A 27,160-nucleotide genomic window follows, 5' to 3' on the forward strand; every position below is an offset into this window, starting at 1 on the left:
TGTGTCTGTTCGAGTGGATTTGTATTATTTTATCTCGATATGATGCCCGTTTGGACCTTTTGAGATGTGAAAGATCCACTGAACCGGAGAAATGATTCATTGAACCGGATCATCCCGGCACCACAGGATCAGTGTGTGTGCGCGCGCGAGTGTGAGTATGTGTAAGTGTGTGTGTGTGTGTGTGTGTTGTGAAATGGGACCAGTGAATGAAATCCGTGCACATTAATCATCAGGTAGGCTATGTTTTGGGACGTTTGCATGCGTGCTCGTGTGTGCATGTGTGTGTGTGTGAGAGAGTGTGTGTTTGCGCCTTTGGGGAGCTCCTCGGGTTTGTTCCAGGGTTGACACACCAGCGTGGAAGTGCATGAGGATGCGTCCTAGTTCTGCTCATGGTTGGAAACCTGCAGTTCTCATGACCTTAAGCTTAAAGGAGATGCGATCAATAGGCTGCTGTCGGTAATTGATTGCAACTGATTTGCGCGTTTTATTCTAATAGCAGTATACCATGGCGTCTCTTCTGCAGCCTGTACAGATAAAATCTCTTATTACATACATTAATATCCCTTATTACAGCCTGGAACTTACAGTGCTTTTAAAAAATGGCTTCAGGTGTCTTAGATGTGCAAAAAAAAAACCAACCAAACAACAACATGGTGTTCTATTGATTTAATGCACTGTATGACTTTCCTAAAAATCCCTATGCTTTGTTTTAAAATAATTAATTAATATCAGGATATCTAATAAATTCAGCTTTTTTTTTTTTTACAATTTATTATTATTTTTTAATTTCTCACATAGCTCTTTTTTTCTTTCTTTTTTGCCGGCCGGTCATGTGGCGTTCAGGATTTACGTAACTGGGGCCGAATCTCAAACAGCTCTATGTTCCCTGCACAAGTGCACTTCATAGTATTCACATAGACACGTACTTATGCGCCCTATATAGGCTAGTGCACTGTGTAATTTAGTCACAAGCCAGGTTTTCTGTTTCCGGTCCTACATCAGATTAAATTAACGGACCGATTGAAGTGCTTCAACAACAACAACATTAATAATAATAATAATAATAATAATAATAATAATAATAATAATAATAATAACAAGGCATTGTTTTTAGTCGGCCCTGCAGAAGTGGGTGACGTCACTTCCGGAACACTCCTCGCGATTAATAATGTAGCTTGAATTTACTTGCCCAGTGTTTACTTCCATCACGATTAATCTCAATTCGTTCACCCGCGAGAAGTGTAGTCTTTATTTTTCTCACATTATGCAACATTTTTGTCACTATTATTTTTTTTTCTTGGTTAAAATGTGCGTTAAAAATCAGTGACCCAATTTCCCGTGACATGACCATGTACTCGAATCGTAAGAAGTAGTTCAGGAAGACTTTCAAGAAGTTCTGACAGTGGAGACTCCTCTTATCAATATTCAGTAAACTTCACCGTGCCAAGAAATTACTTGTTTAAGAAGAAATACAGTGAAGAACCTTCTGACCAATCAGAATTGAGATCTAAATTTGAAGCGCTCAAGTGAGCGATTCCTTGATTCATTGAGTCGATTCCCTTTAAATACGTGTAGCCGTATTATTCCAAATAGATGCAGGCATATATATATATATATATATATATATATATATATATATATATATATATATATATATATATATATATATATATATATATTTCTAAAATATATATATGTATACTCCTGGAGTGTATTTTAATTAGAAGGCTTACATGGGAAAACCGTGGGTTTGTGTGAATGGTTGGTTATTCTGTATATGAGGCGGCATTAGGGGATTGAGGATCCGCTGGTGGTGATTATTTCAGTATAAATGGAAATCAATCTGCTTAATGATGGTTAGATGTTAAAAAATGAAAATAAAAAATCAATGAGTCATCCGGGAGCCAAAACAAACAAAAAAAGAATCGACTCTTTTTGGTGAGCCGAGTCGAATTGAATCGACTCAGTGAAAAGATCCGGAATTCCCACCGCTCCTGAATTGCTGGACAGATGTGCTACTAGGTAATTACAGCAAGCTAATTAATGTTGTTTATGGCCAGTTAATGCAATAAACATTAATAATAAACGAGCATGATTAGTGAGTGTTGCTATAGAAACACATCCTGCTCCTCCAGCTCATCAGAAAAATGCTGTGTCATGTGTATGATGGAAAAGTGCTGTCTGAGAGGGACCTCACATGAACCAACTGGTGAAATGGAATAGAGATGGAAGAAGTGGGTTGTGGGTAGAGGGGGGTGGGGGGGGGATCAATCGGCAAATTGTTTCTGCTTGAACAAGGACAAGAACAAGGCATGCTAAAACAAACGAGCAGCTCGATCAATTTAGTGGGTAGGGTTTCATGTGTGAATATTTCCTCAGTCTCAGCTGAGCTCATATTTCACCAAACACAAAGTGATAACTCCTGACTTTTGGGGGGACAAAACACGGCAATAAATTTCTCTCAGTGGCTTGCAGTTAAACAAGGTGATATATGAATTAGTAAACAAGATTAATACCCGTTAATATAACCTGATAAATAATTACAGAATTATTGGCCCCTTTTTTATAATAAATCTATCAGAAAGAAACTTTATTGTTGCCTTATATGTATGTAATGTCTATAGAAAATGCATACAACCAATTATTTTAATTATGGCTGTAAGAAATACATTATATAGTTAAATGTTTGTGGACACGTGTATATTACACCCGGTGAACCCAGTGGGTGAGGAAGTCTGGGATGCAGTCAGTGTTCCAGTTCATCCTATACACGGACATATTTGCATCTTAAAGTTCCAGCCAGGGAAAAGGGTAATGATAGCGCAAACAAAAGACATCAGTACAATTGTGTGCTTTGTGACAAGATTTGGGGAGGAAGCAGAATGGAGATTATTATAACAGCAAATCTAGAATGTTATGTATGGATGCGATGATCAAGAGTCCATAAACTTTTGGCCATTAATGTATTTAAAAGACTGGAACAAGAGAAAATTTGCCAGATTGTGGATATAGGAGCATACATGATGTATCTCTATTATGATGATGATGATGATTGAAGTGCCCTTTTTTAATTAGATACCAGTAACATTAGACACTTTTGACTTGATTATACCACAAAATGCAGTGCTTGACCAAAAAACAACCAAAACCAAGCATTTTTCTAGTGATCTGGTGGAGATTCTTTAGAGCTCTCTTTACAGCTGATGGTCCATGAGATACTGTGAGAATAATTTCATGAATTCTGACAGAATATTTAGACTGTACACCCTGTAGCCTCTGCATAAGACATAGAATAAGAGGATAGACTGATCTCTCAACTAGATCCCAAATATACATACATAGACTGTTGCCAAAAGTTTTGTGACACCCCTCCAAATCATCGAATTCTGGTGTTGATCTCGGCTCCTTAATTCCAGTGAAAAGAACTCTTAATGCTTCAGCTTCATACCAAGACATTTTAGACAATTTCATGCTCCCAACTTTGTGGGAAAAGTTTTGGGGATGACCCTTTCCTGTTCCAACATGACTGTACACCAGTGCACAAAGCAAGGTCCATAAAGACATGGACAAGAGAGTTTGGTGTGGAGGAACTTGACTGGCCTGCACAGAGTCCAGACCTCAATCCGATAGAACACCTTTGGAATGAATTAGAGCGGAGACTGAGAGTCAGGCCAAAACTGGGACGCCTTCCTTTACATGCACATGAATGTAATATGGAGTTGTCCCACCCTTTGCAGCTATAACAGCTTCAAATCTTCTTGGAAGGCTTTCCACAAGTTTTAGGAGTCTGTTTATGGGAATTTTTGACCGTTCCTCTAGAAGCGCACTTGTGATGTTTGACAAGAAGGTCTGGCTCGCAGTCTCCGCTCTAATTCATCCCTAAGGTGTTCTATCAGATTGAGGTCTGGACTCTGTGCAGGCCAGTCAAGTTCCTCCACACCAAACTCGCTCATCCATGTCTTTATGGACCTTGCTTTGTGCACTGGTGTGCAGTCATGTTGGAACAGGAAGGGGTCATCCCCAAACTTGTCCAAAATGTCTTGGTATGAAGCTGAAGCATTAAGAGTTCCTTTCACTGGAACTAAGTGACCGAGTCCAAGACCTGAAAAACAACACCTGGATTCAGTTGATTGATTTGGAGGGGTGTCCCAAAACTTTTGGCAATACAGTGCATCAAGACAGGAATACAAAAACACAGAATCTGGTTGCCTCTGCCAAGAGGTTAAGCAAGCAGGTGACAAAATACCCTGTTTTTGTTTTGTTTTTAAATAATCTACCACTGCAGATGATTTATTTTAGTACAAAATTCATGTTCTAAAATATGAGGCTTGACCTTCGCCTGATGTTTTGAATGCTACGGGGGGGGCGGGGCTATAGCGGAGTGACGTCACCACAACTGGGACGTAAGCACCCCGACACAATGACAACACGCGCAGTGGAATGCTTGTGAAATAAACGCAGTTTGAAGAATAGCAGCCGTTAAAAAAAAACGTATTTTTGTAGTGTGCGATTTTGACTATTCGTAAAAAAAAATAAACAGCGGAAAGAAACCCACCCGGATATCAAAACAGCGCCGATGAGTGGAGTTTATCGCTGTTTGGTTGGACATGAAAACACAGCAGCTCCAATCAACAAGCTCAAGCAGGACGGAGTGAAGGCTACAAAGCGGAGAAGAAGACTACTAAAGTCAAGCATGCATACAAGTTAACGTTTATTATTCATTTTTTTTAAATCTACAAATAGCGGATTCGTTAAAAAAATAATAAGATAATAAACCTGGTTTACGGATAAGAAGTGTCTGGACCCGCCAGAAAACAAGTAAGCTACGCTAAAGTGCTAGCGTCTACGCTTCTAATCCTTGTTGTTGTTTTTGCAGCAGAAATGTTAGCGCATTTTAGTGTGTAAACACGTCCAAGACTGTTATAAAATAGATTTTTTAAAATATATTTATTTAGGGTGGAATCTTGTTAGTTGAGGCAATATTGTTCCGCTTTTGCACGCAGCTAAGATGAGCTAAGCTAGCCTCGCGTTTCCTGTTTGGGTTCAGGCTCGTTTGCATAAACAACAGCAGCAACAACACTAACACTGATGCCCCAGTCGTCTGCTGCACGCGCCGGGAAAGAAAAAGGACGTTATTTTTGTATTCGTATTTTATTTTATTTTTTTTTGATGTCGCTCGTTGTTAGATATTTTTTTTTTACTTCTTTACATTTCCGTTTGCGTTTTCACCAAGCGAGCTAGCCCGTGCAGCTAGCCAGAAGCTAACAACAAAGTCAGCCGCACGTGCCCTTTTGTGCTAGCTGTTTATACACCGTACACTTCTTGCATTCGTCTCGTGCTGTTATGGACGCGTTCTAAGGCCAGGCGTGCACGTGCAGGCGGTTTGCACGAGCAGGAAATTCGTGCACCGGGTGGTGTTTTTTGTGTAGGAGTTGTGTGTGTGTGTGTGTGAGACTACACTCGGCTCGGGTCTCCTCTTTGTTGTTTTGCTTTGTCTCTGAGCACATGGCGCTGCTTCACTTCACATCATATCGCATCACACCATCTCTGATTTTTTTTTAAATTCTTTAATCTGTCCTTCCTTATCAAGAACATCCTTGCTATTTGTTTTTATTTATTTATTTACAATTTTAACGCAACATCGCCTATCATTTTAACATCTGTTTTCCAGCGATTAGATCTTGTGCGCGTGACATTCCGAACAAAAAATCCACCAACTCATTAATATTAAAAGTCGATTTTAAGTGATTGGACTTTGCAACGATGATGTAAGTGTGTTTTATTGTGCAATATCCCCCCCCCCGTTTCTGTAGTTGAAAAGTGACTATCCCATGCAAAACAAACTAAAAAAGTAGCCATGTGACGTCATAAGCACTGCACGATTTGCATATCGGATCATTTGCATATTGAGAATGTAAATGATCAGAATTCTATCTGTCTGTCTATACCCATACCGTTTATGTGCTTTGTTCACAGGCAAAACAGCATAAAAAAATACACCAGTGAATAAAAGGTCCAGTCAACACGAGTGGCATTCATTTGAATATCCACTTTGATGGTCAGTAGTGGTTAGTAAAACTTAACCAGTGATGTTAATCATTTCATGTTTATGCGTGTCCACTCAACAAAGGTGCTTTTGTTAAGGTTGACTGCCAGGCTTGGGCGCAGAATAAAGCACTGAGTGGCATGCTGGTGTGTCTGGCGACACTGATGTGTGCTAGAATGTGTTTGAGGCAAGTTGTAGTTATCAGCAATGTTCCAGCAGCAAAAAAACAAACAAACAAAAAAAAAAAAACCGACACTGGATGATGAGTGAAAACAAAACTGTCCAGTAAGCAGCAGTTCCACATTTATACCACATGCCAAACATTGAGTCTGATCAGATTACATCATCAAATTGTGCCACCATCAGGAATATGAGGCTACAGCCAGCATGTTTACATACAACTAAATAACACTTCAGAATACAGATTGTTGACTCGATCAGATTGAAATGCCTTAACGTTCGAGCTTGATGTGAATGAAATTTCGATTGGGTTGAAAGATCAGAAATAGGAAAATACGGTCCATGTAGACACTTGAATCGGAGTATTTTCTCAATCTGGTTTAAAAATGCCTTGTACACATCCATTCTCCACCAGTTTTGTTTGGAATATATGTAATGTACATGTAAACAAATATTTGACAGTGTTTAGTGCACATCTAAACAGTGCTTTCTGAAATCAGATCGAATTAATTCGGATTCAGGAACCATACCAAGTGTGAACCGAAACTGGATTGAAAACTACAACTTACTATGTGTGGAGTCTGTCAGGCAAACGCTTACGGATTGTGTATCTGTGATAGAGCTGAAGAGAACCTGAGGCCGCCGGACCAGAGTGCCTCGAGCACCAGTGCTCCCCCACCCGTGGCTGCGACTCGTTCTTCACAACATCCCCAATGCGACCATGGGAAATAGCTGTGAATAGGCGGCCGCCAACAGCCCCCTTAAACCAGAGGAGCTTCATTGGGGGTCCCTGCAACGCACCCGTGCACCTCAGGAGAAGGTGAGACTGCGCTGCTTACAACTCTCACGCTTTAAACAAATGCTGAAAGTCTTCCTGCTCCAACACCAAGAAAACCTGTTTTGCTGTACAAAGTTTTTAGGTGCGACGATGGCAAGTTGTGGAGAAGCGTGACCGTTTTCTAGTCAAAGAACGGTCAATCAACCCGCCCTGCTTTTGTCTGCATAGTAAATTGTGTCCTTGTGTCTTGTGTTTGTCCGCCATATGTAAATATTTGCAGATGTTTAAAGTAGATAGCATCGCAGTAACGTTCAGGTTTGTTTCTGCAGTCCTCCAGCACGCTGGCAGTGGGGGCAGCGCGACAGAACGGTTGTGCACGCTTCCCCGCGGCAGGATGAGAATTTTGCCCACGCCGCATTCCCTCAGCAGCAGCAGCAACAGCAGCACCAGGCCGTTCCTGTAGAGGAGGCGAGGCAGTACAGCCAAGCCGGCGCGCCGCCCCGCATGCTCCATCCATCCACACACCCGCCGCAGCAGACCTCCATCATGGTGGACCTTCATGAACAAGTATGCTCAAACCTCGTAAAGAGGATCATTACAGCTACCTCAGTTATCCTCGTTCTTCTCTCCGTGCTTGTAGTGTGTGACTTGTGCAGCACTTTAAGTTTGCATTCCCCTTATCAAACTACCAGTTCAGAGAGCTCTCGCTTGGTACTTATTGACGCTGATCTGTGAGTTTATTGCTGTTCATGGCCCTTAAAAATGTCCTGAAGCTGTAGTTACTGTTGTTTCACACTGTCTTGTATTTAAATTTCCTAACTAATGTTCTTGTTTCCCCTCCCAAAGATGCACCAAGGATCTGTTCCGATATCTTACACAGTTACCACGGTGACGACCCACGGCTTTCCCATGCACACGGGGCAGCCGATCCCAGCGTGCAACGCGCAGCAGCTCCCAGCATGCTCGGTAATGTTCAGCGGACAGCTCTCTCTGCTCTGCTGCCTTCCTCCTCCTGTGAGTTTGAACAAGGAAGAGCCGGAAGCGTCAGTGCCGTCTGTGTAGAGCGCACATCTCACTCCGCCCCAGCTTAACGCCCGCTTAAAAGAACTGTTTAACCAAAGGGGAGAGGGACAAAAGAAACTAAAGCGGCTAGTCGCTAGCCAAATTTCTCACGATTGCGTTTTGGTCAAACAGTTCCTTTAAAGCTCAGAGATCAGAGCATCATTACAGCATTATTTATCCCTTTCATCTGAGAATATATCGAGTCATCTGCTTAACTCATTGCATCTGTTTTGTTGACATGGCAGCTCCCACCCTCGTATTGTGTATTGTGAATGTATTCTGTTGGTTGAAATGGGTCAGGGTGTTTGTGCCGTATCTCTGTAGCTGTTTAAATGTCAAGCGGATCAGCTACATTTCATTTAAAATGCTTAAATTATTAGCCATGTTACCAGCCAGAAGGTGACTCTGTCGAGGCAGGACAATCTGCATATAATGATTGGAGGTATAAAGGATGCATTTTAATCAGCCAACAATTCAATACAATGATTTTTAAGATCAGTGTGACGCAAGTACAAGTTCCTTAAGGGGACTTGTAGACACCGAGGCCACGCCTCTTTTATAAGACTTGACTGTACCAAGTCCCCTCGCTACAGAACCATAACTCAAGGGGGTGGAGTCATAGCTAATTGAGCTCCTCCCACCACAGCAGAGTCAAAGTCATCGGGTGGTGTCAAAACAAATCCAGAACTCCCCATCGTAAAAGAGTCAAAGTCAAGGTGATGGAGTTAAACTTAATCCAGGGGTGAATTTAAACTCAGTCCAGCTCCTCCCACATTAAGAGAGTCAACGTCAAGGGGGTGGGGTCGAACCTAATCCAGTTCCACCAACAATAAGAGAGTCAATGGCAAGGGGATGGAGTTACACTTTATCCAGCTCCTCCTACAATAAGAGAATCAATGGCAAGGGGGTGGAGGCAAACCTAATCCAGCTCCTCCCTCCATAAGAGAGTCAATGTCAAGGGTGTGGGGTCAAACATAATTCAGCTCCTCTCACCATAAGAGAGTCAAAGTCAGGGGGGTGGGGTCAAACTTAATCCAGCTCCTCCCACCATTAGAGAGTCAAAATAAAGGGAGTGGAGTCAAACCTAATCTGGCTCCTCCACTGTAAGAGAGTCAACATCAAGGAGGTGGGGTCAAGCCTAATCTAGCTCCTCCCACCATAAGAGAGTCAATATCAAGGTCACCCCTTAGTGACTACTTTAAAGCAGATGTATCTCCAGGTCCTGTGGTCTCCTTAATGTTTAGTCTGTGCACTATAACAGTAGAGTGGTTGAACATGAGGAAAGCGTACTTTAGTTTTCTTTTGTAAATGTGTCTTATCTTAGTGTTTTTTTGTTTTTTTTTTGGGTATCTCTGCAGCTAATCCAGGCGTGCACCATGCACCACTTACCCGTGTCTTACCAGGCCTTTCCGCCTCTGATCTCCAGCGAGCATTTCCTCCTGCATCCGAGTCCTCCAGTGGCGCCACATCAGCCCCCGGCACTGGCACCACTCAGCCACTTCATCCCCCTGCAGCCTCAGCACCCGCGCATGGTGAGCTTCGAGAACGGTTCATTCCTCTTCTCCAGCAGGGTGGTGTGATAGTGTTGCTATTATTTCATTATTACATTTAATTTTGTCCTACAAGCATCTTTGTTTTTTGTTTTTAATCAGTGAAAGCAGGTGGTTCGAGTTATTATTCATGTCCATGTTCCTGTGTCTGTTCATTTATGTTAGCCACATTAACATTATCGAGTGAGGCACGTTGACGTAGGTGTCCTTTGCATGTCTTCCTCAGCCTCTGCAAAGAGTGGAGAACGAGGTGGACCTGAGAGGAGAGCAGCACCATTTGGGAACTTTCTCGTACCCCACCGCGCATCACCCACCAGCAGCCATGCCCCCCTCCGTGCCCCTGCAGTACCACCTGCCCCAGGAACCCCTACATCAGGAGCTGCCCTTTGCGGTGGTGAGTTTAAAAATGTCAAGAAATTCTCATAGCCACATATGTGCGGTGTCAATAATGTAACCAGGAACATATTGTGCCTAGGGCGCAATGATAGTGGCCTATATTTATGAATTATTTCCGACTGGTGTGCCTCGAATATCCAGCCTCAACCGTTACAGGCTATAACATAACATTTACTTATAGATGCAGAAGATTTCCAACAGTCACATGAACAAAGCTCATAGGGTACTGCTCCATGCACTCAAATAACCGAGCTGTGTACAGTAGGTTCCCACTGTGAGAACATCATTTTTGTGGAATAATTCTGAAAGGCTAGATATGAACAGGTCCTTCTCTGAGAGTCAGTAACATCAGAGGTACATCATCATCATCTGATGTGTGTGTTGTGTATCTCCGCAGCCGTATCCACACATGCTGCCCAGGCGTGGGAGCGGCCAGAGGTATCGCCTGCAGCAGCCGCTGCCTCCTCCACCTCCTCCTCCGCCCTACTACCCCGGCTTCCTCCCTTACTTCCTGTAAGAGTCTCCTCCATATGCACTCTGTCTAATGGACTTTGTTGAATGTTCGGGCATAAATAAATGCCAATACGTTCCGACAGAGTGGACAAGAAACATTATTTATGCTTCTACCTAGCAAACATTAAATTGATGTTTCTTCACAAAGAGGCAAGATCTAATTACCGTTACTCCTGATGTAGAGGGCATGATGCCAACAAAGTGACCAGAAATGAATCTCCTTGGTCCAAACAGTCAGCAGCAGAGCCAGTGCCTTGTGTTCCTGATGTAAAGTTCTTAAAGTGAAGCTGTTTTAGTCCGTCCTGTGTGTTTATGTCCCTTAATATCAGGGTTTTTTGGGTGTTTCAGAGATAATGTTTGTTTTTACTGCATGTCTGTGTGCAGCTCGATGCTTCCTGTGCCTCCGACTGCTGTGGGTCCGGCGATCAGCTTGGACCTGGACGTGGACGACGTGGAGATGGAGAACTACGAGGTGAAACCTAGCGTCGGTCAAATATCACATAGCGGAGACGTGAGATATTAATAAATAAAACACTCTGAGATGCGCTGTTAGGAGAAAATAATCAACACTGGAGCGGTGTGATGAGGAACAATGTGCCTAATCTCTAACAGGACGTTCTCTTACATTTCAGAAATTTGTCAAACTGTTTTACTTTTTTTCCATTTAATGTTACCTTTAAGGTGGAATGTCCACAACACGTTAGTTTATTTATTTATTTGTTTGTTTGTTATTCCTTATATCTCAATGAATATTAAAAAAACGTCATGGGGTGGAGTCAAACCTAATCCAGCTCCTCCCACTATAAAACAGTCTGAATCCAGGCGGTGGGGGTCAAACCTAATCCCGCTCCTCCCACCTTTAGACAGTCAAAATCAAAAGAGTGGGGTCAAACTTAATCCAGCCCCTCCCACCATAAAGTCAACATTAAGGGGGTGGGGTCAAACCGATTCCAGCTCCTCCCACCGTAATAGTGTCAGCGTTAAGGGGGTGGGGTCAAACCTACTCCATCTCCTCCCACCATAATAAAGTCAGCATTAAGGGGGTGGTGTCAAACCCAATTCAGCTCCTCCCACCATAAGAGAGTCAAAATCAAGGGGTTGGGGTCAAACCTAATCCAGCTCCTCCCACTATAATAAAGTCAGCATTAAGGGGGTGGGGTCAAACTTAATCCAGCTCCTCCCACCATTTGAGAGTTAAAAACAAGGGGCTGGAGTCAAACTTAATCCTAAAACATACTGAAATCTTCAAATCAATGAATATTTTTAAAAAAATCTAAAGTGAAAGCAGTGCTGAATGTCGTCTCTACGACGCACAAAGTCACAAGACGTTACTCTAGAAACTACAACGTGCTCGTATCACATCATTTAACTTAACGACGAAACCAAACCCGTCCTCAGCGTTGTGTTTCTTTTTCTGCCCCAGGCGTTACTGAACCTCGCGGAGAGACTCGGCGAGGCCAAACCTCGAGGACTGACAAAAGCTGACATCGAACAGCTCCCGTCCTACAGGTTCAACTCGGAAAAACACCAATCAGAACAGACTCTGTGAGTGAGCCGCGCTCGTGTCCCATAAACAGGAAGCGCTTGTGAAAGTTCTCCTCGCCCTGCTCGGTGATGTCGTTTTAATTTCCCTTCCCTTCTCTCTGCAGGTGCGTGGTGTGCTTTAGTGATTTCGAGTCAAGGCAGCTACTTCGAGTATTACCCTGTAATCACGAGTTTCACGCAAAGTGCGTGGACAAATGGTTAAAGGTAAGCGGCTCAGAGGCACGCACTGGGTGGAGCGGAGAAAGACGACTCGGATTATTTCATTTTATTAATAATTTCATTCTCCTTGTCCCACAGACTAACCGCACGTGTCCGATCTGCCGCGCGGACGCTTCCGAAGTTCACCGTGACGTGGAGTGAGTCTGGGTCTTCGTCCTTCACTGGATAACAGCACAAACCTTGGAGTGTGTGGTGGGAGCGGGCAAACACACACACACATATATATATACATACACACACACACACACACACACACACACACACTACATGTGCGCATCACCCAACCCCGTGCCCTCCAGCCAAACGTTGAAGCATCTCCTTTACACACTCGCTCCTCCCAAGCCACTCCTCCGTTCCTCTCCTCCACCCTCAACATCTGACCAATAAGCAATCTTGGAATTTGTACGGATTGTGTTAGACCTCCGCTGTGCTTCTGACGCAAGCTACTGCATCCTCTGAGCCCGGCAACCTCCCTCAAATCCTCAATCCCAGTTTTTATTTTAGTTTTTCCTCCATTCCCCTGTCTCTCTTCTCTTCTTCTTTGCTTTTTTTTTTTTTTTTTTTTTTGCCGATTCCAAAGATTAACAAGCGTGGTGTTGGCATCTTGTTTACACGGTCGAATGTGTTCTCGCTGTTCGCTTACGAATAATCCAAGCTGTGCTTCAGTGGTGTTAAGGGAAGACGGGATGGGGGAAGGGGGTTCGAGGACGCCATTCGAGCGGGGAGGAGAGAAAAAAAGGTTTGTCCATTCCACTGTCTTTTTAAAAAAAAAGAAAGAAAGAGACAAGAAAAAGAATGGCCTGATCATTAGCTGCATGTTTCGTATAGGCGATGGGCCGAAGTGACTTGTTAATAATCTATGTTTCGCAATAATGTATCGATGATTTCAATAGCTCTGTCCCAGCTTCGCTAACGCGAGCGGCTCCGAATCTTTCGAGCTAACGAAGAAAGACACAAACTGCAAACAGGACGAATGTGTGTGTGTGTGGACGTCTGCTCCCGGGCCTCATCGCCGTGGAGTTTTGCACTGTTGCTGCACTGGAAAAAGGTCACAAGGACAACGAGGACCTCGTCGCAACCTGTGACCTCTGGCCGCCTCCCAAACCCTGGCTGTACTGCACGGAGGAGGGAAGGCCTTCCCTTCTTCTTTTTCTTCTTCTCCTTCTCCTCGTATCATCCATCCGTCACTCGGTTTGCTCTCTTCTGGATGGACTGTTGCCCTCGTTATTATTATTATTGGGTTTTTTTTCGTCGTTTTTTAGGTTAGCAATACTCTTTTCGACTCGACGAGCTTCTTGCTGCATTTCACGCGCAGGTTCAGCGGGACGGCGGCGAAGGGAATTTCACTTCCACCTGATGTCCAAAAAAAAAAAAAAAAAAAAAAATCACACACACACACACAAACAGACTTTGGAAAAGGTGCGGGTCCCTTTTGCAGAAAGCAATATGTGCAATGAGTGTCTGTCCTGAATGATTATTATTATTATTATTATTTTAAATTTTTCTTTTTTGGAGGACCAGGCCTTTTTTTTTCCTCATCTGTGAGCCAAATATTCAATAATTCAGTACACTCTCCAAGGATACAGCTCTGCCTTCTTCAAGACGTTGACAAGCACAAACTTGTTACTAAAAAAAAACAAAAAAACAAAAACAATAATACGTAGACTCGGTTGAACTTGTTCTAGGGTTTTGTTTCTTTTTAATTTATTGGCTTTATCTTCTGCGTTAAGGGGCAGAGCACCAGCACAGTGTATCTTTGGTGTGAGGATGTTGGGCCACGGTAGCAATGTGAAGTGATGTTTAAAAAGAAGAAGAAGAAGGAAAAAAAATAAAAATAAAAAATAACTAAGCCTTGTTAACGCATAGCATCAAATCGCCGTCTTGTATTGAGACAAAAGAATGTGGAAACGCCCCCCATAGCGCGTCGTCGACTCTGCTCGTGTGTGCCAGCTGACTGTAGTGTGACTCCACAAATAAACGACTCCGAGGTTGTTCTTAGAAATGCACTGTAAAAAAAAAAAAAAAAACCTGCTCAGCTCAAAGGAAAAAAACAAAACAAAACAGGGATGAAATGTCCAAAAATAAATAGGGTTTGTTTTTTTGCTACCGCTAATTATAGGACACAAATATATATATATATATAATAGATATATATATATAAATATAAAATGATAAATCTATATATTCTTGCTTCCTTGTGTACACCGAGTAGCAGTTGTTTTTTTTTCTTTTCTTTTCTTTTTTCTTTTCTTAAATCAGACTCGCTTTATATAGGTAAAGGGACATCACCGTGATTTTAGCATGCGAGTCTGTCCTGATGCTCACCAGGTTGAGAAAAGAAAAATAAATAAAAAAAAAAAAAAGCCATTGTGATGAATTTAAAACCACACTTTTGATAGTATCGTGTAAACATATCCGTTTCACTGGCGTTCTATTTTGAAAAGAGAAAAAACGGAAAAAATAAAAAATAAAATACTCTCAGGGCCTCTCAGTTAACTTTAACGTAAGGAAAACAGGCGGAGGGGACGGATTCGAACATTTCTCAGTTTTCCTCAGGCCGCGTATTTTAATCCTTTTTAAAAACAAACAAACAAAAAAATATCGGTATTTATTATCGCACCAGTTAAAGACCGGCATGCAGAGAAAGGACGGAGGGGAAAAAAAAAAAAAAAAACCTAAAGCGAGGACGGTTTATAACGCGTCGCCGATCGTCCGAGTGTCGCTCAGATACGTCCGTGTTTTTGCGTACTTACAAACTCGTGATGTTGTCGGAGGACAATAATAATAATAATAAGTGATTTAAATATTTATGGAAAAAATAAAAATAAAAAAACGGCCAAGCGCATTATCCTACCTAAACCACTTCCAAATATTTACAGTGTTTTTGCATGGGTTGGGGGAAAAAAATAAATAAATAGAAAAGGATTAAAAAAAATTTTTTGTTTTTAATTTCCAGTGAAATATATATATATATATATATATCTCTAGACGTGTGGGCGACTATTTATTTAATCGTGCACAGTAAAGTATGCATGCGTGTCTTGGACCAGATCCCGGGCTGGTGTTTTTATTTGTTTATTTTATTTTTTAAAGCCTTTCAAGTTCTAGAGTTGGCTTCGGGGGTGTTTTTGTTTTGTTTTGTTTTGTTTTGCCCGGGGGGATTTTTTTTGGGGCTCAGCTGAAAACTGCCACGCGTCGTACTGCACAGAAGCGGAAAGCGAGACTTTTCAAGGAAAACCGCTGATGACAATTAGCGATCCCGCTCGGCTCGGTGTAGATGGTGAAGGCCGTTTGTTTTGTTTTGGGTTTGTTTATTTTCTGGCTTTCGAACTCGATCACATTCGTGCTTCTGCTGTTGCCTCAGAGACTGAAACTGACTTGCCTGGAAAAAAAAAATAAATAAAAATAAATAAATACTCCATCACTGAAAGCCATATAGTGAAACGGTGCTAGATGTCTGTCGCTCCATTCACATTACGGGAATGCAATAGTGTGTGTGAGTGTGAGTGTGTGTGTGTGTGCTATGACTTTCACATACTCTTTATAGCATGCCGTGCTAGTTAGCGCCCCTAAAAAAATAAATAAATAAATAAAAAAAAGGCTGAGATGAAAGCATTTTTTTTTTTCAACAAGGGGGTTTGTTTGGTTTTTTTTTTTTTGACTGAGGATCTCTTTTAACTGTTAATGGTTACTGTTATAGCGCGTGACGCCGCCTCCGTAGCGCGTCCTCGCCGCGTCGTACTTTACTGCCCGCGCGATCACATCGAGTGCATCTGCCTTAAAAATTTCAAAAGCGTGTATTAAAAAAAACAAAAAAAAAAAACAACAAAGGGGACTTCAAAAGCGTTCGTCTTGCTCTCACCAAAACTTAATATGTACCTGCCATAGGGTCTTTTACCTTAAAGCACTATCTGTAAATGTTACGGTTTAAAAAAATATTAAAAAATAATAAAGGAAAAAAAAAACATGAATTCAGCTGCCGTATACATAAGCATTTTAGCTTTGGGGTGGGAGGAGGAGGAGGGAGGGGGGACCTGACAGCTGTTTATACTGTACTCTTATTTAGATTTATAAGCAAATTTTCACAATAATCTGATTCCTTGAACCTCAGTGTTACCTGTTACTGGAAAAGAAAAGAGAAAAAAAAAATAATACACATACAAATACATAGAATCTTGTAGTCTTTCTGTGATCTGATTAATAAATAATCTCACAGCTTGTGTGGTGCAGTTGTGTTCCAATAATAAGCAGCTCCGATTCTTTAGGACTTGTGATTTGTTGATTGCTCTGTAGATGCCACTGATTGTTTACCGATATTATTATTATTATTATTTTTATTTTTCTTGCTGTGTGGGCTTGTGGATTGTTTACTGTTCTAATACCTGCCCTGGCCTGTAGGAGGCGCCGCGTCCACACCGGAGCCCCACTGACCCCACACCAACACCCCTCCCCCTCTCCGCTCCCAGGGGCCGACGACAAGGGCCGCACCAGTTTTGTGTTAGGAAGTTTTCTTTTTGTTTGTTATTGTTGTTAGGTTTTTTTTTTTTTTTCTTTTCTATCTTTTTTCTTCTCTCCTGCTTTGGTACTTGCACATTTACAGTTACCTCATTTTTGCCATGTTTGTATTTGGAAGAAACAAAAGAAAAAAAAACAGCAAAAAATTAAAAAGCTAATATATATATTATATATAGGAAATGGTTCTTAATGCTATAATTTTCATTCCATTTGAATCATATTGTTTGTAGCATTTAACATATAACTAGGTATAGTGTATTATTATATACACGTCTGTATACTGATTGAAATTTTTAAGATTTGTACTTTTTTTAAATGAAAGTTGCTAGTTCTGCTTTACCGAGTAGTGCAATCATATTTTTTTTAATTGTTGTGGCTGATTTGAGAGGGTTGTTCACTAATAAATGTATGATGTATACCAATACTACGCAGACTTAAGTAATCCCTGCTTGAACAGAATCGTACACAATACAGCTGTTTGACGTTACAGAATCTGTCGAAAGCTTTCTTACACACACACACACACACGGTGCTTATTCTGCACACCCACACTCTCGCTGAATGACATGCTAACGAAACTGCAATGGAAACCTTTACGTTACACCAACACCCAGCATTCTATAACAGCTATCGAAGCCAGTTGGCAAGGAGAAAGGACGCGCGAGTTCCCATCGGTCCGTCTGATTTCGTCACCCAGAGAGTTTTATAATGCAGCTTCTTTCTTTATCGTGACTTTTTCAACAAAAAAAAAAATGAAACTCCAAATAGCCACAGCAACATTTACACTGTTTAGCATTTTTCATGGAACATTACCTCATTGCAGCATTATATATATATATATATACACACACTATATTGCCAAATGTTTTGGGACATTTGCCTGCCTCATCCATTCATCCACATGAATGTAATTCCCACCCGTTGCAGCTATAACTCTTCAGGGAAGGCTTTCCACAAGGTTTAGGAGTGTGTTTATGGGAATTTTTGACCATTCCTCTAGAAGCGCATTTGTGAGGTCAGGCGCTGATGTTGGACAAGAAGGTCTGGCTCTCAGTCTCCACTCTGATTCATCACAAAGGTGCTCTATGGGGTTGAGGTCAGGACTCTGTGTAGTTCCTCCACGCCAAACTCGCTCATCCATGTTTTTATGGACCTTTATGGAAGGGGTCATCCCCAAACTGTTCCCAGAAAGTTGGGCATGAAATTGTCCACAATGTCTTAGGAACTCTTAATGCTTCAGCACACTTTCACTGGAACTAAGGGGCCGAGCCCAAACCCTGAATTCAATGATTTGTCCCAAAACTTATGGCAATAAATTCAACACAGCATTTTGTTCTCATAATACAGATGCCTGTGTACATTTAAAATAAATATTGTAACCCATATCTTGGTAGAATTTTTTTTTTTTTATTCTTTTCCTCCTCCTACAAAAAATATGAAAACGGACATGGCTTAAAGGGTAGCAGCGCCAGAATGTCATCAGAGGCAAACAACAACAACGGTTTTAAAATGTTTAATTTAGAATAGGAAAATTACATCTTTACATGAGCAGCCCGTTCAGATGAAAGACGGGAGGCGAATGACCGCAGGCACACTATGGGCAGACTTTACTACTATAACGTACACTGCCACAGAGAAAAGCTGTGGCTCCGCCCTTTTCAGGTGAATTTAAATGTTATGAGTCACAAACTTTCATTAACCTTCGTATAGTCATTGTATGTTAGCTGGTCAATTTTTGATTTGCTTTAAAAAACAAACAAACAAAAAAAAAAAACAACAACTTTTGGGCTATATTCAAACTTGTCTTTAAATATCTAGGTCGTATTTACAAGGCTGTTCACCTTCCACTTACATAAAACATTACCTGTGAGGAGGATAGGGTGGATCCTTAATTTAATCAAAGGGAGTTTCGGCGATCCCTTGCACGCGGTGGCCGTTTCACAGAACCGAACAGAAAAGGGCCGAGTGCAGTCGTGAGTGAGGAAGCGGGGGTTTTTTTTTTTTTTGGCTTGAATGTCAATCGTCTGTGAGGTCCTGCACGAAGAGCACCTCGGAGCGGTTCAGGCCGGTCTCCTTTAGCGTCGGGGGGTTTGGCTGCTCCTCCGTAGGCAAACACGGCAGCACGCGGCGTGGGAAGTTCGTCACAATCTGGAATTTCTCTGGCGTCTCTTTTAAGGAGAACAGGAAGTCGTGGATTACCTGAAAGAAATGTGGGGGAAAGAAAAAAAAAAGGGACACTTGAATATGTTGCACGTTCCATATCCTCTCACTAACACAAAAACGTACATCTGAAAATTTACAGAATGACCGACACAAACCTTGACCAGACATGGTTTAATTCACTTTTATTTTTATCTAAAATTCTGATTGCACTTGTCCCACTGCATTCCCAGGTCCAATATGTACATACACCAATCAGGCATAACATTATGACCACCTGCCTAATATTGTGTGGGTCCCCCTTTTGCTGCCAAAACAGCCCTGACCCATTGACACATGGACTCCATTAGATCCCTAAAGGTGTGCTGTGGTATCCGGCACAAAGATGTTAGCAGCAGATCCTTTAAGTCCTGTAAATTGTGAGGTGGAGCCTCCATGGGCCTTACATTGCAACTTACAGGATTTAAAGGATACTAACAGGACTTAAAGGATACTTTTGACTGACCACTGCAGACCAGGAACACCCCACAAGAGCTGCAGTTTTGGAGATGCTCTGGTCCAGTCGTCTATCCATCACAATTTGGACCTTTGTCAAAATGTTCACTTGCTGCCTTATATATCCCACCCATTAATAGGTGCCATGATGAGGAGATAATCAATGTTATTCACTTTACCTCTCACTGCTCAGAATGTTGTGCCTGATCAGTGTGTATATATGCGTGTGTAATTAATTAATTAATTAATATATATATATAAATATATATATATATATATATATATATATATATATATATATATATATATATATATATATATATATATATATAAGAAAAATTTAATTGTGCCGCTTTATCCCTGTAACATAAGCTTGAGTTAAGATGAGTGTATGGAATTACCGCCAGAGATTGGGAAAAGAGGAAGCGTCGCTTTACGCGGGTGTCATTGGGTAGCTTGAAAATGATTTCCAGGCTGTCTGGGTCGTCCTGTGGGGGCTCGGGGGGAAGACACTCGGACTTGCGCTCTTTTTCTTCGGCGAGAGTCTGTGAACACGGACAGAAAGACACACACACACTTTAATATCACCGAACAGATCCAGATCCATTAATCATGACTAGTGACTCAACACTATAAGGAAGTAATAAACTTGTTGTGAAACTGCATGTCCAGTAGATCTGCTCTGATCAACTGTTAAGTGTGCTTTGGTAGATATTGTGTACACCATCAACTCAGACCCAGAGCACTATTTATAGGAAACAATGCCAGCTGAAACTGGAACTGTTTCTCAGAACAGCCCTAATTACAAATTCTCCCCTCAGTCATTCCAGCCTTGACTATAAGGGTGTTGGATTATATAATTCTACTGGGGGGAAAAAAACAACAACTTTACAGTTAATCAGAATCCGAATCTGCTTTAAAAGATGTAGACGTCTGTGACTAAGACTTCCGAGTTATGTAGAACTGATTGGTTAAAGCTCATTTAAGCTTAATAGTGTCCGCTGTGGCAACCCCTCACACATGTAGGGAGCAGCCAAAAGATCCATCAGTGTTACACAAGTCAAGTTACACATCAGTGTGAGGGAGGACCTTTTTTCTGGAACGTTTGTTCTTAAATCTACTCATGTTCTTTTTCTTAGAAAGGAAACAAGGAGGCACGTTTTTAGAAATGAGAAGAGCATTTTGTTCATCACCCTCTGCCTCCTCTCCTCGGCTAGGCGGGTCTGACGTGCCGCTTCTTCCTCCTGCCGTCTTTGCTCCTGCTCCTCCTTTTTTTTGCGTTCCTTCTCCTGATCGGCTCGCAGAGAGGCCAGGTACGCCTCATCCTGCTGCTGCCGCAGCACCTGCGTCTGGTTCCGCTCTTCCCTGAGGAACACGGGATCAAATGTCAGGATCATCCTGCTTTTAAGCTTTCATCTTAAAAAAAAGTATACGCATAAACCTGTTACCTTTCGAGCCTTTCAGAGGTCAGGTAAGTCTGATTAGCCTCCATGATGAAGTTGAGCTGGTTGATGAAATCCTCAGGCTGGATCAGTCCTTCCAGTCTCCCCACCACAGTCATCTTGCGATCCTTCAGCATGATCATGGCCAGGAAGGGATAAGTGTTCTCCCGCAAAGCCTGAGACACTGAAGACAGTCACCAGCACACCATGGTTAAAAGATTCGTCAAAGAGTTTTTAAATCAATCACCTATGTATAAGAAATTTATATTTAAATGTGCTGAGTGAAGAACGGGAAATCTCCTGTGTGACAGTTACCTCTGTATCCTTCAGGCCTGCTAGTGGAACACGCCCAGAACAGCATCCGTGTGTTAATGAAAGTCAGTACCTCTTCAGTACATAATGTGTTTCTAAGCAAGAGGAAAAAAAATACATGCATTCACATCGAGTGCATGAATCAAGGATATGGATAAATACATAAATTAACAGAGTTCAAACCTGCAGAATTCATCAGTGTCCTGATGGTCATCACCATGAAGGTAAACTAACAGGTAGCGGAGTTCCCTTTTGGCATCGTTCAGAGCCTGGAAGAAGGAGGAAAAAGCTATAAATAAGTCAAAAAGCAGAGCAGCAGCTCTGACAGTAGCACCGGTGTTTATATTATCGTGCTTTTTCTTTTTCAAAATCATTACACCGCAAAGGCGGAATAATCTGCGATCCGGTCAGCGTACCTGACTATATGTTCCCTGGTAGAAAACAGGATGCGACCGTCCGTATTTCTCTTCAAAACTATGAATAAAGGACACGACGTCTCCGACAGGATCCGTGACGCGACCCCGTGGATCTGGCCTAATAAATCGCAGGGCAAACCTGAATACAGAGATAAGACAGCATGAAGGAACTCCTAATGACCGTCACCTACACAATGCACTGCAGAACACAATACTACTAGTGTGAACATACATGCAGTTATTCCTCATGAATGTGGCTGCAAATCCATGGCCAAATTTCTAAACTCATTATGTTACGTCTATTTTAATTGTAGGAGATTTCTCACAGTCCGGTACTTTCACAAAACCAGAATTCATTTTTTTAAATAAATATTTTTGAACTTTATAAGAGCCTACATTCTCATAAACTGAGAAGTGCAACACACTCAGAGGAAAGTGCTATCTGCCCTCTTCCGCATATATGGGCTCATACACCATGTCGCCAAAGGTTTTTGGACACCCCCCCAAATCACTGAATTCAGGTGCTGGGCTCGGCCCCTTAGTTCCAGTGAAAGGAACTCTTAATGCTTCAGCTTCATAACAAGACATTTTGGACAATTTCTTGCTCCCAACTTTGTGGGAACAGTTTGGGGATGACCCCTTCCTGTTCCAACATGACTGCACACCAGTGCACAAAGCAAGGTCCATAAAGACATGGATGAGGGAGTTTGGTGTGAAGGAACTTGACTGGCCTGCACAGACTCCTGACCTCAACCCCATAGAACACCTTTGGGATGAATTAGAGTGGAGACTGCGAGCCAGACCAAAACTGTCTGCCTTTACATGCACATGAATATAACGTGGAGTTGGCCCGCCCTTTGCAGCTATAACAGCTTAAACTCTTCTGGGAAGTTCCTCCACACCAAACTCGCTCATCCATGTCTTTATGGACCTTGCTTACAGATCCCACAAAGTTGAACTTTGTGGAAGCTGAAGCATTAAGAGTTCCTTTCACTGGAACTAAGGGGCCAAGCCAAACCCCTGAATTCAATGATTTGGAGGGGTGTCCCAAAACATTTGGCAATATGGTGTAGACGCCCAAGATTGGCTAGTAAGTGAGGAAACTCTCTCCCTTGAGCACATGACCAGATTCTGACTCTTGATTCTGACTCCTGGGTCATGGATAGGAACTTGTGAACCTATACACTGTGGCTAGATATTTGTGGACTCCTGACCACATCTGAGCCTTTCCTAAACTGTTGGCACAACAGCATGTGAGGACTTGAGTGTGCTGCACACAACACAGACTCTAACTTGTGACTTTTTTTTTTTAAATGATATCATTTCAATATCATCATCTGTGAAGACACACAATTACATTTTTATTATCAGTTTATTAATGTGTTATTACCTGAATATGTCCATAAGTGTGTAATATGTAAACCTGAATGGGAGCATTATCAAATAGTAACTCCAACCTAATAAACCCTATAAAAAAAAGAGAGAAAGAGAGAGAAAGAAACTATTTTAATATTTTAAAGCATTTTGCATGATTTTTAGCATGATGTTATAAGCAGGAAGGAACATCAGCACTCACTCTAGGCTGAGGCCTTGAGACAATATAACTATAAACTCTGTGGTCTCCTGTGTTGACCTGTAAGGGTCTGGCGGGGGGAGGGTTAAACACGCTGGGAACTCCTTCCTGCTCATTTAGTCTGTCTTGTACTGCAGCCTGGGGAAGAAAGAAAGAAAGAGACAGAACGAAAGAAAGAAAGAACGAAAGAACATCCAGTCAGCATGGAGTATCTAACAGGCATGTTTTTGGCGAGAGATGAGTAATGGTGCTGAATATTTTGCCTTTTTACATGGTTTGCACTCTGGTTATTGCTGACTCATTCAAAAACACATGGCCCTCTGGGTGCATTACAACATCTGGCACAGTGAGACAACTGCGTGTGAAATTCGAGTCGTGTTTCCGCTCGCCGCTGAGCTATCCCAGTCTTAAAACACCGACGCTGCACTAGTTAGATACTACGCAGGTGAGTTATTGACACTGTTAAACATCGGCTGCAAATCAAAGGCAACAAGGTATTTTTTCATAGTAACAGCTTACACAAGGATTGGAATGATGTGTGTGTAATCATTGTTTCGTTCTCAGGAAAAGAAACTGAAACTCTTTCTTTGAAAGAAGCAGGCCTGGGATATAAAAGCTTTCATTGCGACCCTTTCAGGCATTCCAGTAGGGCTGAGCAATACACCGATCAGGCATAACATTATGACCACTGACAGGTAAAGTGAATAAGACTGATGCTCTCATCTCTGATGATCTCATTAGGCAGCAAGTGAACAGTTTGTCCTCAAAGTTGATGTGTTAGAAGCAGGAAAAGTGAGCAAGGGTAATGATTCGGGTGAGTTTAACAAGGGCCGAATTGTGATGGCTAGACCACTGGATCAGAGCATCTCCAAAACTGCAGCTCTTGTGGGGTGTTCCCGGTCTGCAGTGGTCAGTATCTATCAAAAGTATTCTTATGTCTTGTAAGTTAGAGGATCATAAAGGATCTGATGCTAACATCTTGGTGCCAGATACCACAGCACACCTTCAGGGATCTAGTTGGAGTCCGTGCCTCGACAGGTCAGGGCTATTTTGGCAGCAAAAAGGGGGACCAACACAATATGAGACAGGTGGTCATAATCTTATGCCTGATCAGTGTATGACGACGATAGGAAGAAAAAAAAATGTCACAACGCAATTTCACTGGAAACAAGCAAACAAACATAAAAGCCTGTGACAATGTAAAAAGTCAGTCAGTTCTGATTTTAGGTGGTTCCTGATTGTTCATAGGATTTATAGGATTATCGGTGAGGTTTCTTTTCATGAACATTAAGGTTTTTTTGTGTTAATTCAAGTCAAACAGAAATTCGGCATCCAGCTTTTATTATTTGTTCTGAAGTTTCATCCATCCTCACCTCGATGTTCCAGTTGTGCTGTTCTAATGTGCGCCTGCATTGGTCCATTGACTCCAGTCCCGTCAGGTCCTGATGGGTCAAAAACAAAAGCGAGCGGTGAATTGACTTCATCCGGCAGGCAAAGAGACATGCTATGAAGAGGGGATTGCCTTATAGTAATCAGATAAAATAAAGACCAAGAAGAAGTGAAACAAACCCACATGAGATATGAGTAAGCATACACACACACACACAGAAACCTGAGCTCTGACACCACCCTGAGCACCACTATCCCGCTCAGTTTGCGTACTTAATACAACCTCTTCACTTTTGATGTTTTTGTATTAATATATACTATACGGGCAAAAGTTTGTGGACGCCTGACCGTCACATCCACACGTTTGTTGAACACAACACTCCAGATCTCCACTCTTCTCCTCTGGGAAGGCTTTCACAAGATGTTAAGAGCGTGGCTGTGGGGATTTGGGATCATTCAGCTACAACAGCATTAGCGAGAGGTCAGGAGTGCGGTTCCAGTTCATCTCAGCGGGGTCAAATCAGAATGCATTCTTTTGCTCCAACTTTAGGGCTTTGTGTGTCGTCACGCTGGAACAGATTAGGGCTCGAACCTTTATTTCTGAAGATTCGAAGATAATTTGTGTGTGGGAAGAGTTCGAAAAGAACCACATGTGGGTGTGATGACCGGTGTCCGCAAACATTTGCCTGTATATAATGTATTTACTTTCAGAGAATTTTGATAGACAGATAGACCCATAAACATACAGCAATATCATGTATACTTTTCTCATGAATGAATAATATTGTTTACTAATCCAGTGCCAGAAGGTCATGAGTTCTGAGCTGTCAGAGTCACAGCCCTCCAGTGCATCACATTTACATGCAAATGACTCGTTGAATGTGATCCGCCTGTCATCCTAGGTCATCCTGTCATCCCCGGAAAGGCAAAACTATTCCATTTTAATCATAATATTGGATATTTTCAATAATCATATATATATATATATTTTTTTTTTAAAAAAAGAAACAAACAAAGCGCGAGCTAACAGAATGACAAACAGTCGCATGCTGAGGAACTAACTGCTCGAGCCAACTAGCACAGCTAGCTAACAAAGTTGGTCCTAATTGACAGCTGTTAATGAGATTTGTTTTGGTGAAACATTATACATGGTGGTGCTTCGTTTCCTCAGCTTTTTATATATATATTTATATATTTATATTCCGGATTAGGTTTCGTACAAATCCTAAAACGAAACTAAGCAGAATGAACTCAAGCGCCGAGGTGAGGTAACCTAGCTACGCTGACGGAGACTGGCTAGCTAACATATTTAGCAAGATTCATTTTTTAACAAAAAAAAAACAAACCCAACGTTTTTGTACCATCAACCGAACCCCGGTCTGAAATAAACACTCACGAAAACAATTGTGTTACGGAACTAAAGCGAAAAAGCCCGACGCCTACCTGAAACTGGAGGAGTTTCTCAGTTTGAGCCTGAGATAATTCCTGCTCCTCTGGCGCCGCCATCTTACCTCGCCAATCCCCTTCCAACACAACGTGATGACGTTTAAGCCGAGACGGCGTCCTGGGACACGTCACGCGTCACGTCGTGGCGCTCGCCCCTCCTCGCGGTCGCCGCCTACTGCTCCGGAGGCGCCACGAGGCTGTGTTCCATATGACGTAACGGGAGACTCGAGGCTGTGTTCCAAATATGATGAAAATAATTTTCCTGTAAGAGAAAAGAAAAAGAAAGAATACATACTCCCAATGTAATGATTTATTTATTTAAAAAAAATCATGGGCTCAGTAAAGTATCTATCTATCTATCTATCTATCTATCTATCTATCTATCTATCTATCTATCTATCTATCTATCTATCTATCTATCTATATTTATTTATTTATTTATTTATTTGTTTATTTATTTATTTTAAAAAAATTGCCTCATGGGCTCAATAAAGTATCTATCTATCTATCTATCTATCTATCTATCTATCTATCTATCTATCTATCTATCTATCTATCTATCTATCTATCTATCTATCTATCTATCTATCTGTCTGTCTGTCTGTCTTTATTTATTTATTTACTTACTTACTTATTTTTTGTTTAGTTTATTTTTTATTTGTTTGTTTGTTTTGTTTTGTTTATTGTCACAGAATGCTGTGGAGTTTTTGTCTCTACCTCTACCCCTGTTTTCTTTTTTTTTCTTGGATCCTATGTCATGTTAACAAAATAATAAATAAATAAATTTTAAAAAATGATAAAACAATTAACACTTATATATTTTGTCTTTAGCTTCGAGAGAGAGAACAAAAGAGATTGTTGTGAGGTCATAAATGTTTATTATAACAATAGCACTATAACAGGAGCTGATGTGTTACATGGACAAAAAGATCGTCATTTAAATAATAATAAAATTTAAAAATGATGAAAAATTGCTGTGGTATGAAAGGAATAAAACACACTGAGATGTGTTGTTATTAGAAATAAATAAAAATAAAATGGCAATATATAACAGCAAGTCATGTTTTATTCTTTACTTATAATGCCCAAGAATCACTGAAATGGCCGAAGAACATTTCTACAC

The 27,160-nt window shown here is 41.5% G+C and overlaps 2 protein-coding genes across 6 annotated transcripts; one reads left to right on the forward strand and one right to left on the reverse strand.

Annotated features, from left to right (window-relative positions):
* rnf44 (ring finger protein 44) lies at window positions 1-15,875 on the forward strand. 5 transcript variants are annotated; one of them, XM_058411468.1, is made up of 12 exons: window positions 4,391-4,818; window positions 5,977-6,058; window positions 6,847-7,046; window positions 7,334-7,571; window positions 7,851-8,018; window positions 9,425-9,598; window positions 9,843-10,010; window positions 10,410-10,525; window positions 10,910-10,997; window positions 11,949-12,070; window positions 12,175-12,274; window positions 12,368-15,875. In XM_058411468.1, exons 3-12 carry the CDS (start codon window positions 6,940-6,942, stop codon window positions 12,428-12,430), a joined length of 1,344 nt encoding a protein of 447 aa, XP_058267451.1. In that variant the 5' UTR covers window positions 4,391-4,818; window positions 5,977-6,058; window positions 6,847-6,939; the 3' UTR covers window positions 12,431-15,875. The 5 variants fall into 5 exon arrangements, with proteins under 5 accessions (XP_058267470.1, XP_058267461.1, XP_058267451.1 ...); XM_058411487.1 differs by lacking the exons at window positions 4,391-4,818; window positions 5,977-6,058 and adding an exon at window positions 1-151; XM_058411478.1 differs by lacking the exons at window positions 4,391-4,818; window positions 5,977-6,058 and adding an exon at window positions 98-233.
* Window positions 15,876-18,302: 2,427 nt separating this feature from the next.
* Window positions 18,303-26,158, reverse strand: faf2 (Fas associated factor family member 2). The gene is made up of 11 exons (XM_058411509.1): window positions 26,035-26,158; window positions 24,576-24,644; window positions 23,206-23,340; window positions 23,020-23,096; window positions 21,630-21,768; window positions 21,397-21,482; window positions 21,217-21,308; window positions 20,908-21,085; window positions 20,653-20,824; window positions 19,861-20,004; window positions 18,303-19,003 (listed from the first exon to the last, which is right to left on the reverse strand). Exons 1-11 carry the CDS (start codon window positions 26,095-26,097, stop codon window positions 18,821-18,823), a joined length of 1,338 nt encoding a protein of 445 aa, XP_058267492.1. The 5' UTR covers window positions 26,098-26,158; the 3' UTR covers window positions 18,303-18,820.
* Between the last annotated feature and the right edge of the window lie 1,002 nt (window positions 26,159-27,160).

This window comes from Hemibagrus wyckioides, linkage group LG02, assembly GCF_019097595.1.
Source record: "Hemibagrus wyckioides isolate EC202008001 linkage group LG02, SWU_Hwy_1.0, whole genome shotgun sequence".
NCBI classification, from domain to species: Eukaryota; Metazoa; Chordata; class Actinopteri; order Siluriformes; family Bagridae; genus Hemibagrus; species Hemibagrus wyckioides.